This window comes from Anguilla anguilla, chromosome 2 (assembly GCF_013347855.1).
Source record: "Anguilla anguilla isolate fAngAng1 chromosome 2, fAngAng1.pri, whole genome shotgun sequence".
Taxonomy (NCBI): domain Eukaryota; kingdom Metazoa; phylum Chordata; class Actinopteri; order Anguilliformes; family Anguillidae; genus Anguilla; species Anguilla anguilla.
This window is the reverse complement of record NC_049202.1, coordinates 75,748,409-75,767,189: the sequence shown is the minus strand read 5'-3', so window position 1 is coordinate 75,767,189 and position 18,781 is coordinate 75,748,409. Positions and strand designations below refer to the sequence as shown.

At 46.7% G+C, this 18,781-nt stretch overlaps 1 protein-coding gene across 1 annotated transcript; it reads right to left on the bottom strand.

Annotated features, from left to right (window-relative positions):
• Positions 1 to 6,673: 6,673 nt before the first annotated feature.
• On the bottom strand, positions 6,674 to 17,612 carry LOC118218601 (transmembrane protein 235-like). The gene is made up of 4 exons (XM_035401234.1): positions 17,146 to 17,612; positions 13,417 to 13,500; positions 12,834 to 12,971; positions 6,674 to 8,028 (listed from the first exon to the last, which is right to left on the bottom strand). Exons 1-4 carry the CDS (start codon positions 17,321 to 17,323, stop codon positions 7,742 to 7,744), a joined length of 687 nt encoding a protein of 228 aa, XP_035257125.1. The 5' UTR covers positions 17,324 to 17,612; the 3' UTR covers positions 6,674 to 7,741.
• Between the last annotated feature and the right edge of the window lie 1,169 nt (positions 17,613 to 18,781).

The window sequence follows — 18,781 nt, the reverse complement described above, 5'->3', positions numbered from 1 at the left end:
ACACTCACTCACACACCCTCTGTCTCTTTCATTCTCTCACACTCACACACAGACACACACACACTCACAAACACATACACACGTTCACACACACACACACATACACACTCATTCACACACACACCCTCAGTCTCTCTCTCTCACACTCACACGAACACACACACTCACACACACACCCTCTGTCTCTCTCTCTCATACTCACACACTCACACACACACCCTCTGTCTCTCTCTCCCTCTCTCTCTCACACACACACACACAGGCCACTGAGTGATACAGGTCCACTGGTCTTCTGACTCCACCACAGCCAGATCTCTCTGCTCCTCCAGGCGACTTTCCCCTCCCCGTGTGGTTCATTTTGGTGTGGGAATGTTGCTCGTCTGGTCCAGTGTTGAGTTGAGCGGGGGAATGTCCTGTATTGGGATAAGTGGGATTAATCCCTGCATTGGGATGAGTGAGATAAATCTCTGTATTGGGATAAGTGAGATAAATCCCTGCATTAGGATGACTGGGATAAATCTCGGTATTGGGATGATGGATCATTCCCTGTTTTGGGATAAGTGGGCTAAATCCCTGCATTTGGATGAGTGGGATAAATCACTGTATTGGGATGACTGGGATAATTCCCTGTATTGAGATAAGTGGGATAAATCCCTGTATTGGGATGAATGGGATAAATCATTGTATTAGGATGAGTGGGATAAATCCCTGTATTGGGATGAGTAGGGATTAATACCACAGTGAGGGGCTGCTGCTTCCTTTTGGAAATGTGCTACCTGTGACTTAGTGTCTTCATATCACTTTCTCCAAAAACGTCCTGGAGGTCCTGAGACACATGGCCTGGGCCCCTGGAGCCTGTGTAGGGGGGCAGCCCTCAGCTGGCTGGGAGGCTTTAGGTTAGCATGAACATTAGCATTATCTTTAGTGTAGCATTAGCGTAGCATAGTGCAGCGTTACTGTGGCATGTAGGAGCACAGTGGAGGATTAGCAACAGGCCTGGGGTCTCTGTGTCTCTGACTGTGTTGAGCAGGCCTGGGGTCTCTGTGTCTCTGACTGTGTTGAGCAGGCCTGGGGTCTCTGTGTCTCTGACTGTGTTGAGCAGGTCTGGGGTCTCTGTGTCTCTGACTGTGTTGAGCAGGTCTGGGGTCTCTGTGTCTCTGACTGTGTTGAGCAGGTCTGGGGTCTCTGTGTCTCTGACCTGTTGAGCAGGTCTGGGGTCTCTGTGTCTCTGACTGTGTTGAGCAGGTCTGGGGTCTCTGTGTCTCTGACTGTGTTGAGCAGGTCTGGGGTCTCTGTGTCTCTGACTGTGTTGAGCAGGTCTGGGGTCTCTGTGTCTCTGACTGTGTTGAGCAGGTCTGTTGTCTCTGTGTCTCTGACTGTGTTGAGCAGGCCTGGGGTCTCTGTGTCTCTGACTGTGTTGAGCAGGCCTGGGGTCTCTGTGTCTCTGACTGTGTTGAGCAGGTCTGGGGTCTCTGTGTCTCTGACTGTGTTGAGCAGGTCTGGGGTCTCTGTGTCTCTGACTGTGTTGAGCAGGTCTGGGGTCTCTGTGTCTCTGACCTGTTGAGCAGGTCTGGGGTCTCTGTGTCTCTGACTGTGTTGAGCAGGTCTGGGGTCTCTGTGTCTCTGACTGTGTTGAGCAGGTCTGGGGTCTCTGTGTCTCTGACCTGTTGAGCAGGTCTGGGGTCTCTGTGTCTCTGACTGTGTTGAGCAGGTCTGGGGTCTCTGTGTCTCTGACTGTGTTGAGCAGGTCTTGGGTCTCTGTGTCTCTGACTGTGTTGAGCAGGTCTTGGGTCTCTGTGTCTCTGACTGTGTTGAGCAGGTCTGGGGTCTCTGTGTCTCTGACTGTGTTGAGCAGGTCTGGGGTCTCTGTGTCTCTGACTGTGTTGAGCAGGTCTGGGGTCTCTGTGTCTCTGACCTGTTGAGCAGGTCTGGGGTCTCTGTGTCTCTGACTGTGTTGAGGAGGTCTGGGGTCTCTGTGTCTCTGACTGTTTTGAGCAGGTCTTGGGTCTCTGTGTCTCTGATTGTTGAGCAGGTCTGGGGTCTATGTGACTCTGAGTATGATGAGCAGGTCTGGGGTCTCTGTGTCTCTGACTGTGTTGAGCAGGTCTGGGGTCTCTGTGTCTCTGACTGTGTTGAGCATGTCTGGGGTCTCATTGTCTCTGACTGTGTTGAGCAGGTCTGGGGTCTCTGTGTCTCTGACTGTGTTGAGCAGGTCTGGGGACTCTGTGTCTCTCTGACTGTGTTGAGCAGGTCTGGGTCTCTGTGTTTCTAACTGTGTTGAGCAGGTCTGGGGTCTCTGTGTCTCTCTGACTGTGTTGAGCAGGTCTGGGGTCTCTTTGTCTCTGACTGTGTTGAGCAGGTCTGGGGTCTCTTTGTCTCTGACTGTGTTGAGCAGGTCTGGGGTCTCTGTCTCTGACTGTGTTGAGCGGGTCTGGGGTCTCTGTGTCTCTCTGACTGTGTTGAGCAGGTCTGGGGTCTCTGTGTCTCTGACTGTGTTGAGCAGGTCTGGGGTCTCTGTGTCTCTGACTGTTTTGAGCAGGTCTTGGGTCTCTGTGTCTCTGATTGTTGAGCAGGTCTGGGGTCTATGTGACTGAGTGTGATGAGCAGGTCTGGGGTCTCTGTGTCTCTGATGATGCTGAACCGCACAGCACCTGCTTTTGGGCGTGATTACAGGGTCAGATGGTTCCAGTCCCCCCTCCCCAGCCCTGGGGCATGCTGGGTAATGAGCGAGGCTTCCTGTCGTGCAAACAGGTCTTTGTGGATCTCAGACATGCTGGTGATTCCGGATCCGTGCCAGCGGGGTGGGGGAGGGGAGTTAAAAGCAGCGGTGTTCGGCTGGGACAGGGAACCTCAGTCATCCTGAAAGCAGACCCTGCCCTTCTCAACTCCTGCAGAAACGCAGCTAGACAGAGCCCCCTACAGGCCTGTGTGCTCCACAGCATTGCGATGTTCACCAGTCCTGTCTGCACAGACACAGCCCCTAAGATGCGTCACAGGAAAGGACAACCTTGCCTGAACCCCCAAAATAACACTGAGGTAAAAACAATCACCCTGGTGGGAAGATATTTGGGAAGCAGCCCGACATTAGAGGGGGAGCCCATCCTCCGCTGGCTGGCCGTGTTCTCAGCAGAGCAGTGTTGTGGTGTGGACTCGAACCCGGAGCCCCCGGGAAGAGGACAGAGCTGGAAACGGGCCGGCACTGCCCATACCGGCCTGAGCGCAACACGGCCCTTCAGAGGTCACACAGAGGTCAGGAAGCATGCCGGGTGCCTTCCTGCCAATCAGAGAGGTGCACTGTGGTAGAGCGCGTGTTCCAGCGGCCGCAGAGAGACGGAGCTGCAAAGCGTGGGCTCTTTCCGGAGCTTTCCAGAACAGGGAGAGAACCGCAGCCGAGGAGCAGCATGTGTGTCTCCGGCTCCTCTGAGTAAATGAGCCCTCCTCGGGCCCTCCTCCCAAAGCCACGGCCTCGTCGTGCAGCCCTTTATTCAAACCATTTGTGTGCGGGTGGGGGGGGGGACCGGATAGCCCTGGGAGAAAGTCCGGGACGCGCAGAGTGAGAGGTATTGGCAGGGAGCAGCCAAACCACACGCAGATTTGCGTGATTACTGCTTTCCTGTAAGCTTAACCTAAGCTAACCCCCCCACCTCCCTCTCCCCAGCTCCCCAAAGCACCTGCACACAGGAGAGGGGGGGAGAGGGAGGACAGAGAGAGGGGGGGAGGGCAGGGAGGATAGGGAGGGGGGTAAAGAGATGGTGAGAGGGAGGGGGAGAGAGGGTGAGAGGGAGGACAGAGAGAGGGGGAGAGTGGGGTAAAGAGGGTGAAAGGGAGGAGGGTAGAGATAGGGAGAGAAGGAGGGCAGGGAGGGGGGAAAGAGGGAGGACAGAGAGGGGGAGGGCAGGGAGGATAGGGAGGGGGGTAAAGATGGTGAGAGGGAGGACAGAGATAGGGAGAGAAGGAGGGCAGGGAGGGGGGAAAGAGGGAGGACAGAGAGGATAGGGAGGGGGGTAAAGAGATGGTGAGAGGGAGGACAGAGATAGGGAGAGAAGGAGGGCAGGGAGGGGGGAGAGAGAGGGAGGATAGGGAGGGGGATAAAGAGAGGGGGAGTGGGAGGGCAGGGAGGGGGAGAAAGAGGGACGATAGTCGGAAAAAAGAAAGGTGAAGTTGGAGAGGCTGCTTAAGCAGTGAGCCTGTGTAAAAAGGGCCTGCAGGATTTTTGGATCCTCTATAAACTAAAAATCTAATGGGGGTTTGTCAGAATTTAATCAGAATTCTACAGGACCATTAAGCCTAATGGATTTTTCTATCAGGTCCGATGGGGTTTTGGAAAATTCTATAGAACACTCAATTAAATACATCAAAATGCGCAGAGAATCTTGTAGGATCACCATGATGTTTATTTCAGTCTCCTTCAATGAGGAGCTTGAATTAGTCATGCTGGTTTTTAAAATTATTACAAGAATATTAATCACAAGCTGAACACATTTTTAATACCTATGAAATAACTATAAGAATATCATGCATGGGTTGTTTAGTTCTCTATAATTAATATGTCATGTCTAGAAATGCAGTCTAGATTCATATGTGCTTTGACATCTCCTTTTCGTTAGGGAAGTGCTTATTTCTGATTTACAATTGCACAGAAACGTGAGAATCGTGAATCATTCGCCATAATGCTCATACATGACACACAAAGTATACAGCGCAACGCGATCCAGCGCTGGCGGTTAATTCATGCTGCGTGTGTGCGATTCCCACCCCGGCCTGGAATGTGGATCTGTCTGCATGCGCAGCCGCGCTCCATGTGCGAGCCGCTGGGCCGAGCCCGCCGAGCTCAGCCGTCTCCTCGGGACCATGTGGCGTCCATCAGCTACTTGTTTTTGTGTCGCAGACCACAGCTAAACTCGCTACAGAGCGCCGTCAGAGGAAGACCTTTCGCATGCGGCTTTGACAATCATAAGACATGCGATCTTAAGAGCGCTTTTTTTGGTCAGTGGGGCTTGCCCTAGAGCGATGACCAGCTGAACTCTCCCGTGCCCTGGACGACCCTGTGGAGCTACAGGCCACAGTCAGCACCGGCGCGGTCCAGATCCGCTCCGGATCCAGTCCAGATCCGGTCCAAGGCTGCGAGCCTCAGCCATGACCCACTCTACTGTGCAGTGATGCCAGCGTCTGCGCGATGATGTCAGAAATCAGAGTCCAAATAAATAACACCAAAGGCTGCGGGGCTTTGTCACCCTGATCAAACCCTGCCAAATTAGCGTGCATTTGCTGCACACATCACAGCCTCCATCCCGCCCAAAGCAGCCTGTCTGAGGCTAAATATCACTAGCAAGTCATATTCTGAAGCTCTCTATGAAGCCTGAAATTGATATGAGCATCAGATCATGAGAAATGGCCTTAATCGCGCATAATCACCGCAAAGTCATGTGACCGAGTTCGGTCGGAAACATGGAACAAGTGACATTCTGAACCTTCTTGCAGATTATGTTTAAAACATCACAGATGCATCCTGGGAAAATGGCAAGCAGGAAAGGGCTTGGCCAAGCGCTCCAGATGAAAAAATATTCCGCCGTGGAAGCTATGACATCACCGTGGTGCTGAAATAATGGCATTCAGTATTTCTAAAGCTGCATGGTTTTAATCAAAAACACACAAATCGGCCCCAAAATCCATTTCACCCAAGAACGTCCTCCATTGTTACCAATATGATCTCAGAAGTAATGGGGGCATAAGCACCCACCCGTATCTGGTTGTGTTGTGGTCAGCATATGTGGTGCCCATGTCAGGTCTTTGTGTAGATGAGGAATGGCTGCCTGTTCCTCCTTAAACCCACAGGGAATCTGATCTCCGGTCAGCAGTACTGTCGCTGCATACATCTCCCAGCTCCCACGCTTAGGACACGCAGAAGGTGTTTTCTCCAGAAAGTCCAGTGCTACCTACCTGTAGTGAAACTTCATGTCCTGTGGAGGCAGCAGTGAGCTGGAGAAAGTCTTTCACTCACTGTGGAGCTGCCGCCCTCTAATGGCCAAAAGTGGAATGGTGTGTTTGGAAGATCTTTTAACTGCACCTAGCTCCTGCATAATGGTACAGAGGTGAAGATGAAACACTCCTGGGGAAAGAGCAGCTCTGTGATTGGTGCTCTGGGATTGGTAAGAGCAGCTCTGTGATTGGTACTGTACAGAATGGTAAAGAGGAGCTCTGTGATTGGTGCTATAAGAGCAGGTCTGTGATTGGTGCTCTGTGACTGGTGTTGTAAGAGCAGCTATGTGATTGGTGTTCTGTGACTGGTGCTGTAAGAGCAGCTATGTGATTGGTGCTCTGTGACTGGTGTTGTAAGAGCAGCTATGTGATTGGTGTTCTGTGACTGGTGCTGTAAGAGCAGCTATGTGATTGGTGCTCTGTGACTGGTGTTGTAAGAGCAGCTATGTGATTGGTGTTCTGTGACTGGTGCTGTAAGAGCAGCTCTGTGATTTCCTCTCTCCGTTATCATTTCCTGTCTCCATGCTCATTTTCTCTCTCCATTATCATTTCCTCTGTCTCCACGCTTATTTCCTCTCCATGCTCATTTCCTGTCTCCATGCTCATATTCTCTCTCCATTATCATTTCCTCTCTCTCCATGCTCATTTCCTCTCTCCACACTTATTTCCTCTCCATGCTCATTTCCTGTCAAATTGCATGGAATCTCTCATTAAATTCAATTATTTCCCACAGTCTGACTTTAAATAATGACCACACAATGGAGCAGTAGGAATGGGAGGAGAACCTGGTCCAAACAGCCCAGGCAAACTGGCCAAGTGGGATAAAACGGGCTTCCTCCCAGCTCTCTCCTGTCCAATGAGAATGCTTCTGAAAGGCGTGGCTGTAGAAATCCTTTTCCTCTGTAGCTCAAGGCCACTGCTGCTGATGGAGTTTAACATGGAAGCCAGGAACCGCCCTCTCACTCACCGCACCATCAGCGCTGGAAATAACACTGCAGATCTTCAAGTCCAAGTCTCACAGAATAAATATATATGTAACAATAGAATCCGGGATGCATGACATTTAATTGCTGGTATCTTTCACATGAATAGCTTGATTCAATTCGGATGTATCTACATATTTTCATTAATTTGGTACAAGAGTTTTACCAGCAGTGGCACAGTAAAAGTTACACACTTCTTACACCTTTTATTATGTTATGGGCCTGTCAATCATTTATGTTATTAATAATGTTTTAATTTCTTAATAATGTAGACAAACAACATGTCCAGTGTGCCACATAACAATATAAATGCTGGTTATTAGTTTGGATGCCACACAGAAATGGGTGTAAACTGCAGTATGTTAGCTATGCTCATTCATCGTGCAGTGGCTGGGTGCATGTGTGCCGTAATTGGCTGTGCTGGAGGGGTGGTTTCGGTGGCGTAGGTGTTGGGAGATGGAGGTGGTTTAGGTGTTCGTGGTGGCAGTGGTGGTGTTGGTGCTGTAGGATTTGGAGGTGGCGGTGTTGGTGGTGGAGCTGTCAGTGTTAGAGGTGGTGGTGTTGGTGGTGGAGCTGTAGGTGTTGGAGGAGGTGGTTTAAGTATTGGAGGACGTGCAGTAGGTATTGGAGGAGGTGCACTAGGTATTGGAGGAGGTGGTTTAGGTATTGGAGGAGGTGCAGTAGGTATCGGAAGAGGTGCAGTAGGTATTGGAGCTGTAGTTGTTGGAGGAGGTGCAGTAGGTATCAGAGGAGGTGCAGTAGGTATTGGAGGGGGTGGTTTAGGTATTGGTGCTGTAGGTGTTGGAGGAGGTGCAGTATGTATAGGAGGAGGTGCAGATATTTGCTGGGTTGCGCTGGTGCTTCACACAGGCCATCCTGGCAGCCAGCAGGAGCAGAGTCCCAGTCAGGACCTCCAGGCTGAAGGCCAGCCAGGCCACGCCCAGCGACCAGCCGAAGCACAAGTGCACATGGGCCATGAGCTCCAGTCCCACCTGCCGCTGCAACTCCTCCAGGGCCTGCTGGGAGTAGCTGAGGTACAGGCAGGCCCCACACAGGGTGAGGAGACCTGGGGAACAGAACAGAAGAGAGGGGGATCCACATTCATCAATCTACTGACTCTCCTGTGGACTCTGCACTGGTAGGATTGGAGCAGACCTTTCATATACAACACCAGTAATGAGGACCTCTCATATACAATACCAGTAATGAGGACCTCTCATATACAATACCAGTAATGAGGACTTTTCATATAAAATACCAGTAATGAGGACTTTTAATATAAAACACCAGTAATGAGGACCTCTCATATACAATACCAGTAATGAGGACTTTTCATTTAAAACACCAGTAATGAGGACTTTTCATTTAAAACACCAGTAATGAGGACTTTTCATGTAAAACACCAGTAATGAGGACCTCATATAAAACACCAGTAATGAGGACTGTTCATATAATACACCAGTAATGAGGACCTCTCATATAAAGCACCAGTAATGAGGACTTTTCATATAAAACACCAGTAATGAGGGCCTCTCATATAAAACACCAGTAATGAGCACCTCTCATATACAATACCAGTAATGAGGACTTTTCATTTAAAACACCAGTAATGAAGACTTTTCATATAAAACACTAGTAATGAGGACCTCTCATATAAAACACCAGTAATGAGGACTTTTCATATAAAACACCAGTAATGAGGACTTTTCATATAAAACACCAGTAATGAGGACCTCTCGTATACAATAGCAGTAATGAGGACTTTTCATATAAAACACCAGTAATGAGGACTTTTCATATAAAACACCAGTAATGAGGACCTCTCATATAAAACACCAGTAATGAGGACTTTTCATTTAAAACACCAGTAATGAACACCTCTCATATAAAACACCAGTAATGAGGACTTTTCATATAAAACACCAGTAATGAGGACTTCTCATATAAAATACCAGTAATGAGCACCACTCATAAAATACCAGTAATGAGGACTTTTCATATAAAACACCAGTAATGAGGACCTCTCATATACAATACCAGTAATGAGGACTTTTCATATAAAACACCAGTAATGAGGACCTCTCATATAAGACACCAGTAATGAGGACTTTTCATATAAAACACCAGTAATGAGGACCTCTCATATAAAACACCAGTAATGAGGACTTTTCATATAAAACACCAGTAATGAGGACTTTTCATATAAAACACCAGTAATGAGCACCTCTCATATAAAACACCAGTAATGAGGACTTTTCATATAAAGCACCAGTAATTAGGACCTTTCATATAAAACACCAGTAATGAGGACCTCTCATATAAAACACCAGTAATGAGCACCTCTCATAAAACACCAGTAATGAGGACTTTTCATATAAAACACCAGTAATGAGCACCTCTCATATAAAACACCAGTAATGAGGACTTTTCATATAAAACACCAGTAATGAGGACTTCTCATATAAAATACCAGTAATGAGCACCACTCATAAAATACCAGTAATGAGGACTTTTCATATAAAACACCAGTAATGAGGACTTTCCTATAAAACACCAGTAATGAGGACCTCTCATATACAACACCAGTAATGAGGTGCTCTGTCAAGCTTTAATACTGAGATTAGAATATGAGCAGCACCTGAGCCAACTCCAGCCACACTTGGTGTGAAATGCGTAAATATAAATTCATTAGAAAATAATATTCTAAACCTACATTGAGCTTCATAATGTTTGAGACATGTTTTCCTTGACTTGGCTCTGTACTCAATTTTAGATTTGTAATAAAACAATTCACATGTGGTTTAAGTGCAGATTCTCATATTTTATTTAAAGGTATTTTATACACTTTGCTTTCACAATGTAGAAATAACAGTACTTTTCACAGATAGCCCACTATAATGTTCGGAACATAATAATGTTATGTAAATGCAAGTAGTTATGTTTAGTACTTTGTTCCCTTTGCATGTAATGACTGCTTGAAGTTTGGTCTATGTCTCTGACTGTTCTTATTTATCAGCCTGTTAAAAGCTTCCACGGGCACCACTCGCTTAGTGTGTTTTTCTGCACCTTGAACTGATGCACTTGTTGTACGTCGCTCTGGATAAGAGCGTCTGCTAAATGCCTGTAATGTAATGTAACTCTGGTGCTCATGTTGACAAATGCCAATAACAGAATTCAAAGGCAATTAAAACCCTAGAATCAACACTAGATATTGAAAGCTCTTAAACATGCAAGGAAGCAATTGAATGCACCTGACTAATCAAAAACACCTGTAAAGCCATTTGTCCTAAACATTATAATACCCTGAAATGAGAGGATTTATGTATATAAAGTGTCGTAATTTCTACATGGTGAAACAAAAAACGTATAAAAAATACCCTTTAATAAAAGCTGGGAATTCACCACATGTAAATTGTCTGATTACAAATGTAAAAGTTTAGAGTACAGAGCCAAATGAAGAATAAATATGTCTTTGTTAAACATTATGGAGCTCATTGTATATTTATACACTGTCTAGAAACTTCATCTCAGTGATTTCCACACAATGCTCCTAATGAAGAGATGACAGGCACAGAAATTTAAACCCATTTCGCAAAATTACTTTGAACAAATGTTCCTGAACCACTTCTTGTCTCTGAACAATTTTGTTTTGTTTTTTTAATGAAATGGGTTGTAATAGCAGGGCAAAAAACAAGCAACAACAAAAAAAAAAACACATTACCATACAGAAACGCAAACAGGAAGCAGGCTGGCATTAGCATCTCTGCATTACCTCCGAGACCCAAGATGGGTTAAACGAAGCTGGTTGCCCGTGGATACCGACCCATTACAGGGCTTGTCCAATCAGCTTACACTCATCAGCCCTGCCTGTCATGGACTCGTATCCGTGGGCAACAGTGACTGTCTCCACTGAGGGGCCAGAGAGGCCCGAGGTTCCCACAAGGCTCCACACACATCTGCAGCTGAGGAACTCTCATACATTCAGAGCGCCATGACACTGTGCTTTGGAGGAGAGTGCCGGAAATTTCACTAGCAGTAATTTAGAATTTTAAAATAATGGTAACCTCCCCTGTCAAAATCATAGTGATTCCACAGCACCTCTTTCTAATGTGTTTGTCTGACCAACAACAGCTGAATAGTCCTGTTTCACCAACATATCTAACCACCCCCCCAGCTCTATGAAGGGGTATAATAAGCTAGTCTGGTTCCAGCTCTACAGTGGGAAAGGGCTATAAGGAGCCAGCCTGGTTCCAGCTCTACAGTGGGAAAGGGCTATAATGAGCCAGCCTGGTTCCAGCTCTACAGTGGGAAAGGGCTATAATGAGCCAGCCTGGTTCCAGCTCTACAGTGGGAAAGGGCTATAATGAGCCATTCTGGTTCCAGCTCTACACTGGGAAAGGGCTATAATGAGCCAGTCTGGTTCCAGCTCTACAGTGGGAAAGGGGTATAATGAGCCAGCCTGGTTCAGCTCTACAGTGGGAAAGGGCTATAATGAGCCAGTCTGGTTCCAGCTCTACACTAGGAAAGGGCTATAATGAGCTAGCTTGGTTCCAGCTCTACAGTGGGAAAAGGCTATAATGAGCCAGCCTGGTTCCAGCTCTACTGTGTGAAAGGGCTATAATGAGCCAGCCTGGTTCAGCTCTACAGTGGGAAAAGGCTATAATGAGCCAGCCTGGTTCCAGCTCTACAGTGGGAAAGGGCTATAATGAGCCAGCCTGGTTCAGCTCTACAGTGGGAAAGGGCTATAATGAGCCAGCCTGGTTCAGCTCTACTGTGTGAAAGGGCTATAATGAGCCAGCCTGGTTCAGCTCTACAGTGGGAAAAGGCTATAATGAGCCATCCTGGTTCAGCTCTACAGTGGGAAAGAGCTATAATGAGCTAGCTTGGTTCCAGCTCTAGAGTGGGAAAAGGCTATAATGAGCCAGCCTGGTCCAGCTCTACTGTGTGAAAGGGCTGTAATGAGTGACCCTGTGCCAACAATTGTTATTATCTCCGCCAGGCGAGAGCCTGGAGGGGATTATGCGTTTGGTCCCGTGTGTTTTTGTTTGTGTATCTGTCCGCAGCTAATCTTGCATACTACTGGGCCGATCAGCCTAATACTTGTTGTGCGTGCTGACAGCAGCCCAAGGACCTGAATTCTCTAATATTTTGCAAATCGGTCAACGACAAGTATTTTATTTTAATTAATTTCCATCATTGTCCATTGAAATACATTGAGTTCTAACTCCTCACTCCTCCTAACCGGCCGGTAGAGGCCGCAAGTGATCAACAACTGCTTCCGTTTGGAATGAAAGACCAGCGAAGTAAAATGTCAATTTCAATGTTAAAATGCCAACAAAATAATCTTCCAACTAACAGGATACGTTAACGTTTGAATCTGTGCAATTATTTTGTTGCCATTTTCACATTGAAATTGATATTTTACATCACTGGTCTTTTGGAATTGTTCCTGTCCAGATTTGAAATGAAAGTGCCAGACTATAACATCAACGTTAGCTCTTTCTAACACATCGTGGCTGATATGAATAAAATTAGCTAACATGTCACCACCTTTAACGTTACTTCACTGAATCAGTGTTTTGGGGATTTTCAGTGGCACATGGTAAAAACTTGTAATATTGTATTTGTCTGTTTGGATTGATTGTGTAGCCTCTATTGTTGCATCAGCAAAGCTAACAGACCTGGCGGAGATCTGCACTTTTTTTTGTTCACTACTTACGTGTTTTAAAAATGCATGCAAATAAATATTTCTCTCTTACACAGACACACAAATGCGGACACGCATAAAAATGTAACCTTTTTGATTAATCACTTTTGTCGACAGTGATCTTAAATATGTTGGGTTCAGAGGACTGGGGTCCACACACTTACTGCAGAGGAAGATGTAGGAGGCGGAGCCAATTAGGAGGGCGGGGCTCCGTGACAGGGCGCTAACGAGGCCACAGATACCGCCGAACACCAGCAGCACCAGGTTGAGTGGCAGCAGGATCACGATCATCCTATGCATGCCTGGAGGGGGCACCAGAGAGCACTACGTCAGAGTAATAACACATCACACAGAGCAGTACTCATCACACAGTGGTACTCATCACACAGAGCAGTACTAATCACACAGTGATACTCATCACACAAAGCGGTACTCATTACACACGCACTCATCACACAGAGCAGTACTCATCACCCATGTACTCATCACACAATGGTACTCATGACACACGCACTCATCACACACGCACTCATCACACAGAGCAGTACTCATCATGCACGCACTCATCACACAGAGCAGTACTCATCACACAGTGGTACTCATCACACAGAGCAGTACTCATCACACAGTGGTACTCATCACACAGAGCAGTACTCATCACACAGGGCAGTACTCATCACACAGTGGTACTCATCACGCAGAGGTACTCATCACACAGAGCGGTACTCATCACACAGTGGTACACACTGCGTATGCGCTGTTCCGGCTCGGTGTAATTGTATCCAGAGGAGTCAGAGAAGGAGTAGATGGAATGAGCACTGCCACTTCTCCCTTAAAGAAAAACAGGAGGCCGTCAAACTCCCACTGAACTCTGTGCTTAAACAGCTCTACAGCGTGAACACAGAGCTCTGTGCTTAAACAGCTCTACAGCGTGAACACAGAGCTCTGTGCTTAAACAGCTCTACAGCGTGAACACAGAGCTCTGTGCTTAAACAGCTGTACAGCGTGAACACAGAGCTCTGTGCTTAAACAGCTGTACAGCGTGAACACAGAGCTCTGTGCTTAAACAGCTCTACAGCGTGAACACAGAGCTCTGTGCTTAAACAGCTCTACTGCATGAACACAGAGCTCTGTGCTTAAACAGCTCTACTGCATGAACACAGAGCTCTGTGCTTAAAAAGCTCTACAGCGTGAACACAGAGCTCTGTGCTTAAACAGCTCTACAGCCTGAACACAGAGCTCTGTGCTTAAACAGCTCTACAGCCTGAACACAGAGCGTTGTGCTTAAACAGCTCTACAGCATGAACACAGAGCTCTGAGCTTAAACAGCTCTACAGCGTGAACACAGAGCTCTGTGCTTAAACAGCTCCACAGCGTGAACACAGAGCTCTGTGCTTAAACAGCTCTACAGCGTGAACACAGAGCTCTGTGCTTAAACAGCTCTACAGCGTGAACACAGAGCTCTGTGCTTAAACAGCTCTACTGCATGAACACAGAGCTCTGTGCTTAAACAGCTCTACAGCGTGAACACAGAGCTCTGTGCTTAAACAGCTCCACAGCGTGAACACAGAGCTCTGTGCTTAAACAGCTCTACTGCGTGAACACAGAGCTCTGTGCTTAAACAGCTCTACAGCGTGAACACAGAGCTCTGTGCTTAAACAGCTCTACTGCATGAACACAGAGCTCTGTGCTTAAACAGCTCTACAGCATGAACACAGAGCTCTGTGCTTAAACAGCTCTACAGCCTGAACACAGAGCTCTGTGCTTAAACAGCTCTACTGCATGAACACAGAGCTCTGTGCTTAAACAGCTCTACAGCCTGAACACAGAGCTCTGTGCTTAAACAGCTCTACTGCATGAACACAGAGCTCTGTGCTTAAACAGCTGTACACAGGAGATATGAATGAGCCGTTATTACAAAAGTCGGATCATCAAGATACTTGATTAACGGCTTCAGGTATTATGTATCATTATCAGGTTTTCACAATGAAGCAGTTATGTTCCCGGAGGGTTTTTATGTTTGATTGCCAGCGAGGAGCTGCAGACATTATGGTTTTGCACTGTGGTCCTGAATGCAGCTGCTACACTCTGCTTGGCCTACATTCCAGGGTGATGGGATATTACTCTCTCTCCCGCTGTGCAGGACAGACTGCATCCATGGCATGAGTCTGACAGCCCACTCTGAACAGGACAGAACAATCCTACAAGTCCTAATGTCTGTGCATGCTCAGAGCCAGTCTGCACAGTATCCAATGAGTCCTAATGCCTGTGCATGCTCAGAGCCAGTCTGCACAGTATCCTATGAGTCCTAATGTCTGTGCATGCTCAGAGCCAGTCTGCACAGTATCCTATGAGTCCTAATGTCTGTGCATGCTCAGAGCCAGTCTGCACAGTATCCAATGAGTCCTAATGCCTGTGCATGCTCAGAGCCAGTCTGCACAGTATCCTATGAGTCCTAATGTCTGTGCATGCTCAGAGCCAGTCTGCACAGTATCCAATGAGTCCTAATGCCTGTGCATGCTCAGAGCCAGTCTGCTCAGTATCCTACGAGTCCTAATGTCTGTGCATGCTCAGAGCCAGTCTGCACAGTATCCTATGAGTCCTAATGTCTGTGCATGCTCAGAGCCAGTCTGCACAGTATCCTATGAGTCCTAATGTCTGTGCATGCTCAGAGCCAGTCTGCACAGTATCCTACGAGTCCTAATGTCTGTGCATGCTCAGAGCCAGTCTGCACAGTATCCTATGAGTCCTAATGTCTGTGCATGCTCAGAGCCAGTCTGCACAGTATCCTATGAGTCCTAATGTCTGTGCATGCTCAGAGCCAGTCTGCACAGTATCCTACGAGTCCTAATGTCTGTGCATGCTCAGAGCCAGTCTGCACAGTATCCAATGAGTCCTAATGTCTGTGCATGCTCAGCGCCAGTCTGCACAGTATCCTATGAGTCCTAATGCCTGTGCATGCTCAGAGCCAGTCTGCACAGTATCCAATGAGTCCTAATGTCTGTGCATGCTCAGAGCCAGTCTGCTCAGTATCCTACGAGTCCTAATGTCTGTGCATGCTCAGAGCCAGTCAGGACAGGGGATCACAGAAAAGATATATGCTCCCCAAAAGGCAGGAGAAAATTTGGGAATCTAGAGGGGTAACCAGGTCACAGTTCACCACCAGGAGAGCACCTCTACACAAGGTTTTTACCAGAGGTTGCAGGTTCACATCGCAGCTGAGTGAGCTGCACAGCCTGATCTGCTTCACTAAATATCCAGCTGTATAAATGTAAACATATGTAAATGGGGGCTTTGTAATCTGGTAGAGGTCAGACTAAGTTGCCAAGCAAAGAGACAATAGCAGTTTATTTTATTCCATCTGTGCAGAAAGAGCTCAGTTGTGCGAGATGAAAACGGAGGAAGTGTTAGCGTGTCCTGAGGGCTCTGGTACGAGCAGTAAAACGCAGAAGCTCCAGATAATAACATCCCCTCCTATAAGCACCAGCAGAGGAAATTAGCAACATTACTACAGGAAACAGAAATGTGCGTAGTGAGTAAGCACGTAAGTGTAATGGGGTTAGAATTCTTGTGTAAATGTGGCACAAACAACGAAGCAAGCCTGTAGGCCTACACCATCCATCCACTCTTAGCTCCTGGGAATTTAGCCCACTGGTGTATTCTTTTTAAAGTGGTTTCTTTACAGGTAAGTTACACAGTGAATGTGTGGCATTTAATAGTCCAGACACTAATATTATATTACTGAAATATAATAAAGGTGCACAATAAAATGTCCATGGTAATTAAACTTGAAAAGTGTTAATTCAACTCTTAATAGATAACATTTGGTCGCACTCTGGAATGTGCACTGATCGACAGAATTAATAATCTATTTGTGTGAGGATAAAGTTCAGTATTGCACATAGACCATCACGCGCCTTCACTCCACACAGGCTTGCATTAAATTGATATGAGATCACATTGTAAAGGCCATTTGTCTGCTTTAACGATGTTAGTGTAACATGGGCTATTTTCTTATTGAAATAAAATCTCGTGAAACCAAGTGTTTTTTTTATGTAACGCTGGAAAGCTCGTTGTGTCAAGGTGTCCTTCCCAGCGCACAAATGAGTCTCGCAGTCTGTCTGACACCTGCCAAGGTGCGCATGGAGGGTCTTCCTCTCAAGTTTTAGCGCGCGACTTGTGAACTGCGGGGATGAACGGAAGCTTCCCGGGCTAGGAAGCGCTTAATTATCCCCGCAGAGGATTCAACAACTGAGGCTGCGATAAGCGTCGCGTGCCTGTCGGCATGATTGGGCATTCCGATTTAAGAAAGACAGATAACATTTAAGACTTACAGCATGAAATTGTCATTTACTGCATCACAAATCGTATACATCCATAAAAAACGATGTAGTGACATAAGTACGCTAATATTTCCCACCTCAGAGCGCGAGTCTTTCAATAACGCGAGATAATACTGGCCAAGTCTGGACATACCTTCGTACGTCGTCCACAGTCCAGAATGAGAGTTCAGTTCCTCCGAGTCTGTCTGGTTCAGTTTGTTCACCTCTATAATATACCAGTACTCACTCCCGATGGCTGCAGCCAGGAATCCAAAACTTAACATCCCCGCGAAGCCAGCAACAACAACCACAGTTCCGAAATTAATTTTCATTTTCAATGTTTGTTTAACTATACAGAATAGTGGGGTGAAAATCAGCAGCCACTGAACACCAGATTGGCGACATGTAAATTAACCGAAATACAGCTGGCCCCCGGTACTGTACGTCAAGGTAGGCTACTGAGCAACCGAAATCATTCAGTTACTCGCTCTCCAAAACATAAGCATTGCGCTTAGACGTGCCATCACGAAACATTCCCCTAAAATGAGTGCGTTCGTGTGTGAGTCGCCTCAATCGCAGTCTGCGAACAGCTCCTCTCCCATCAGAACAGCCTTTTATAGCGAGCATCGCGCGCACGCAGTTATGCTCTCCACACGCGCACTCCGAGGTTTCCCTCCGCGCGTGTTGATAAGGACAAGGCGCCGGAATTAGTATCGCTGATAAACATCTACATCTACTGCTAAATAACAAAAGATACAGATATTTGGACCCAAAGCACCCCGAGAGAAAACGACACAAAGATATAGATCTTCAGACTATACCTGGACTAACGGCCACCACTCTGCGTACCATTTCACTTTAAATTCCCCCTTTCACTCATGTTACATGTACCCCCATTCCAGCACTTTCTGTAATTTGTATGTGTCCTAATATTGTAGCTTGTTCTTCTTTCTAGTTTGGCTTGGCATAAGTTAGGTCAGAATAGTGTTCACTGTGTGAACTGAACTGTGTTCTTGGCTAGAAATAGCTGTACAAAATGAGTATTGTACCTTTTAGAACCTGTTTTGTAGTTGTCCAATGAACATGATATGCACTTTTGTACGTCATTTTGGATAAAAGCATCTGCTAAATAAATGTAATGTAAGATGCTATCGCAGAACATCAAAACTCTGAGGTATTATCTTTGCCAGTGTTCTGAGATTTGAGCCACACATCCGGAATGCGATCAAAACTGCATTTTACCATTTGAGAAACCTTTCTAAGATCAGACCTGTTCTCACTCAAGGTGACTGGGAAACTAATGCACTTTTATTACAAGCTGGCTGGACTACTGCAGCGCACTGTTCTCTGGGCTTCACACATTACTTGTTTTAAAGTCCTTACACTGGTTACCCATTCATTTTAGAATTGATCTTAAGATTCTTTTTAAATCTGTTCCTGCACTTGTCCCTGAATTCATTACTGATCTGCTTCCTAAATATGTTCCTAGCAGAGCACTCAGACCCACAAGACTCCCTAATTTGAAAAATTCCTAAATTTACGACTAAAGCCTGTGGTGGTGGCTTTCCACTCATATGGCCCCCACCCCTGGAACAGTGCCCGCTCCCTGCCCCACCCCCACCCCAACTCAAAATTGCAGGGGTTGTGCAGACAAAAGTCAATTGGACAGTGTGGATAAAACTTCAAGACAGTTACAAATGGTTATACGGTTAAACGGAATAAAAGTGGATAAACAGCTACCAGGGCCAATTTCCCACACGTACAGTGCCCTTAAAGTACCTGGTGCAGTT

Bases quoted from the DNA above. Each gene is read 5' to 3' on its own strand.
- LOC118218601 (XM_035401234.1), bottom strand. From the start codon at position 17,323: ATGAAAATTAATTTCGGAACTGTGGTTGTTGTTGCTGGCTTCGCGGGG. The intron at 13,501-17,145 runs GTATGTCCAGAC...TTTTTCTTTAAG, and splicing joins ACTGTGGACGACGTACGAAG to GGAGAAGTGGCAGTGCTCAT. The intron at 12,972-13,416 runs GTGTGTACCACT...TGCCCCCTCCAG, and splicing joins GCCGGAACAGCGCATACGCA to GCATGCATAGGATGATCGTG.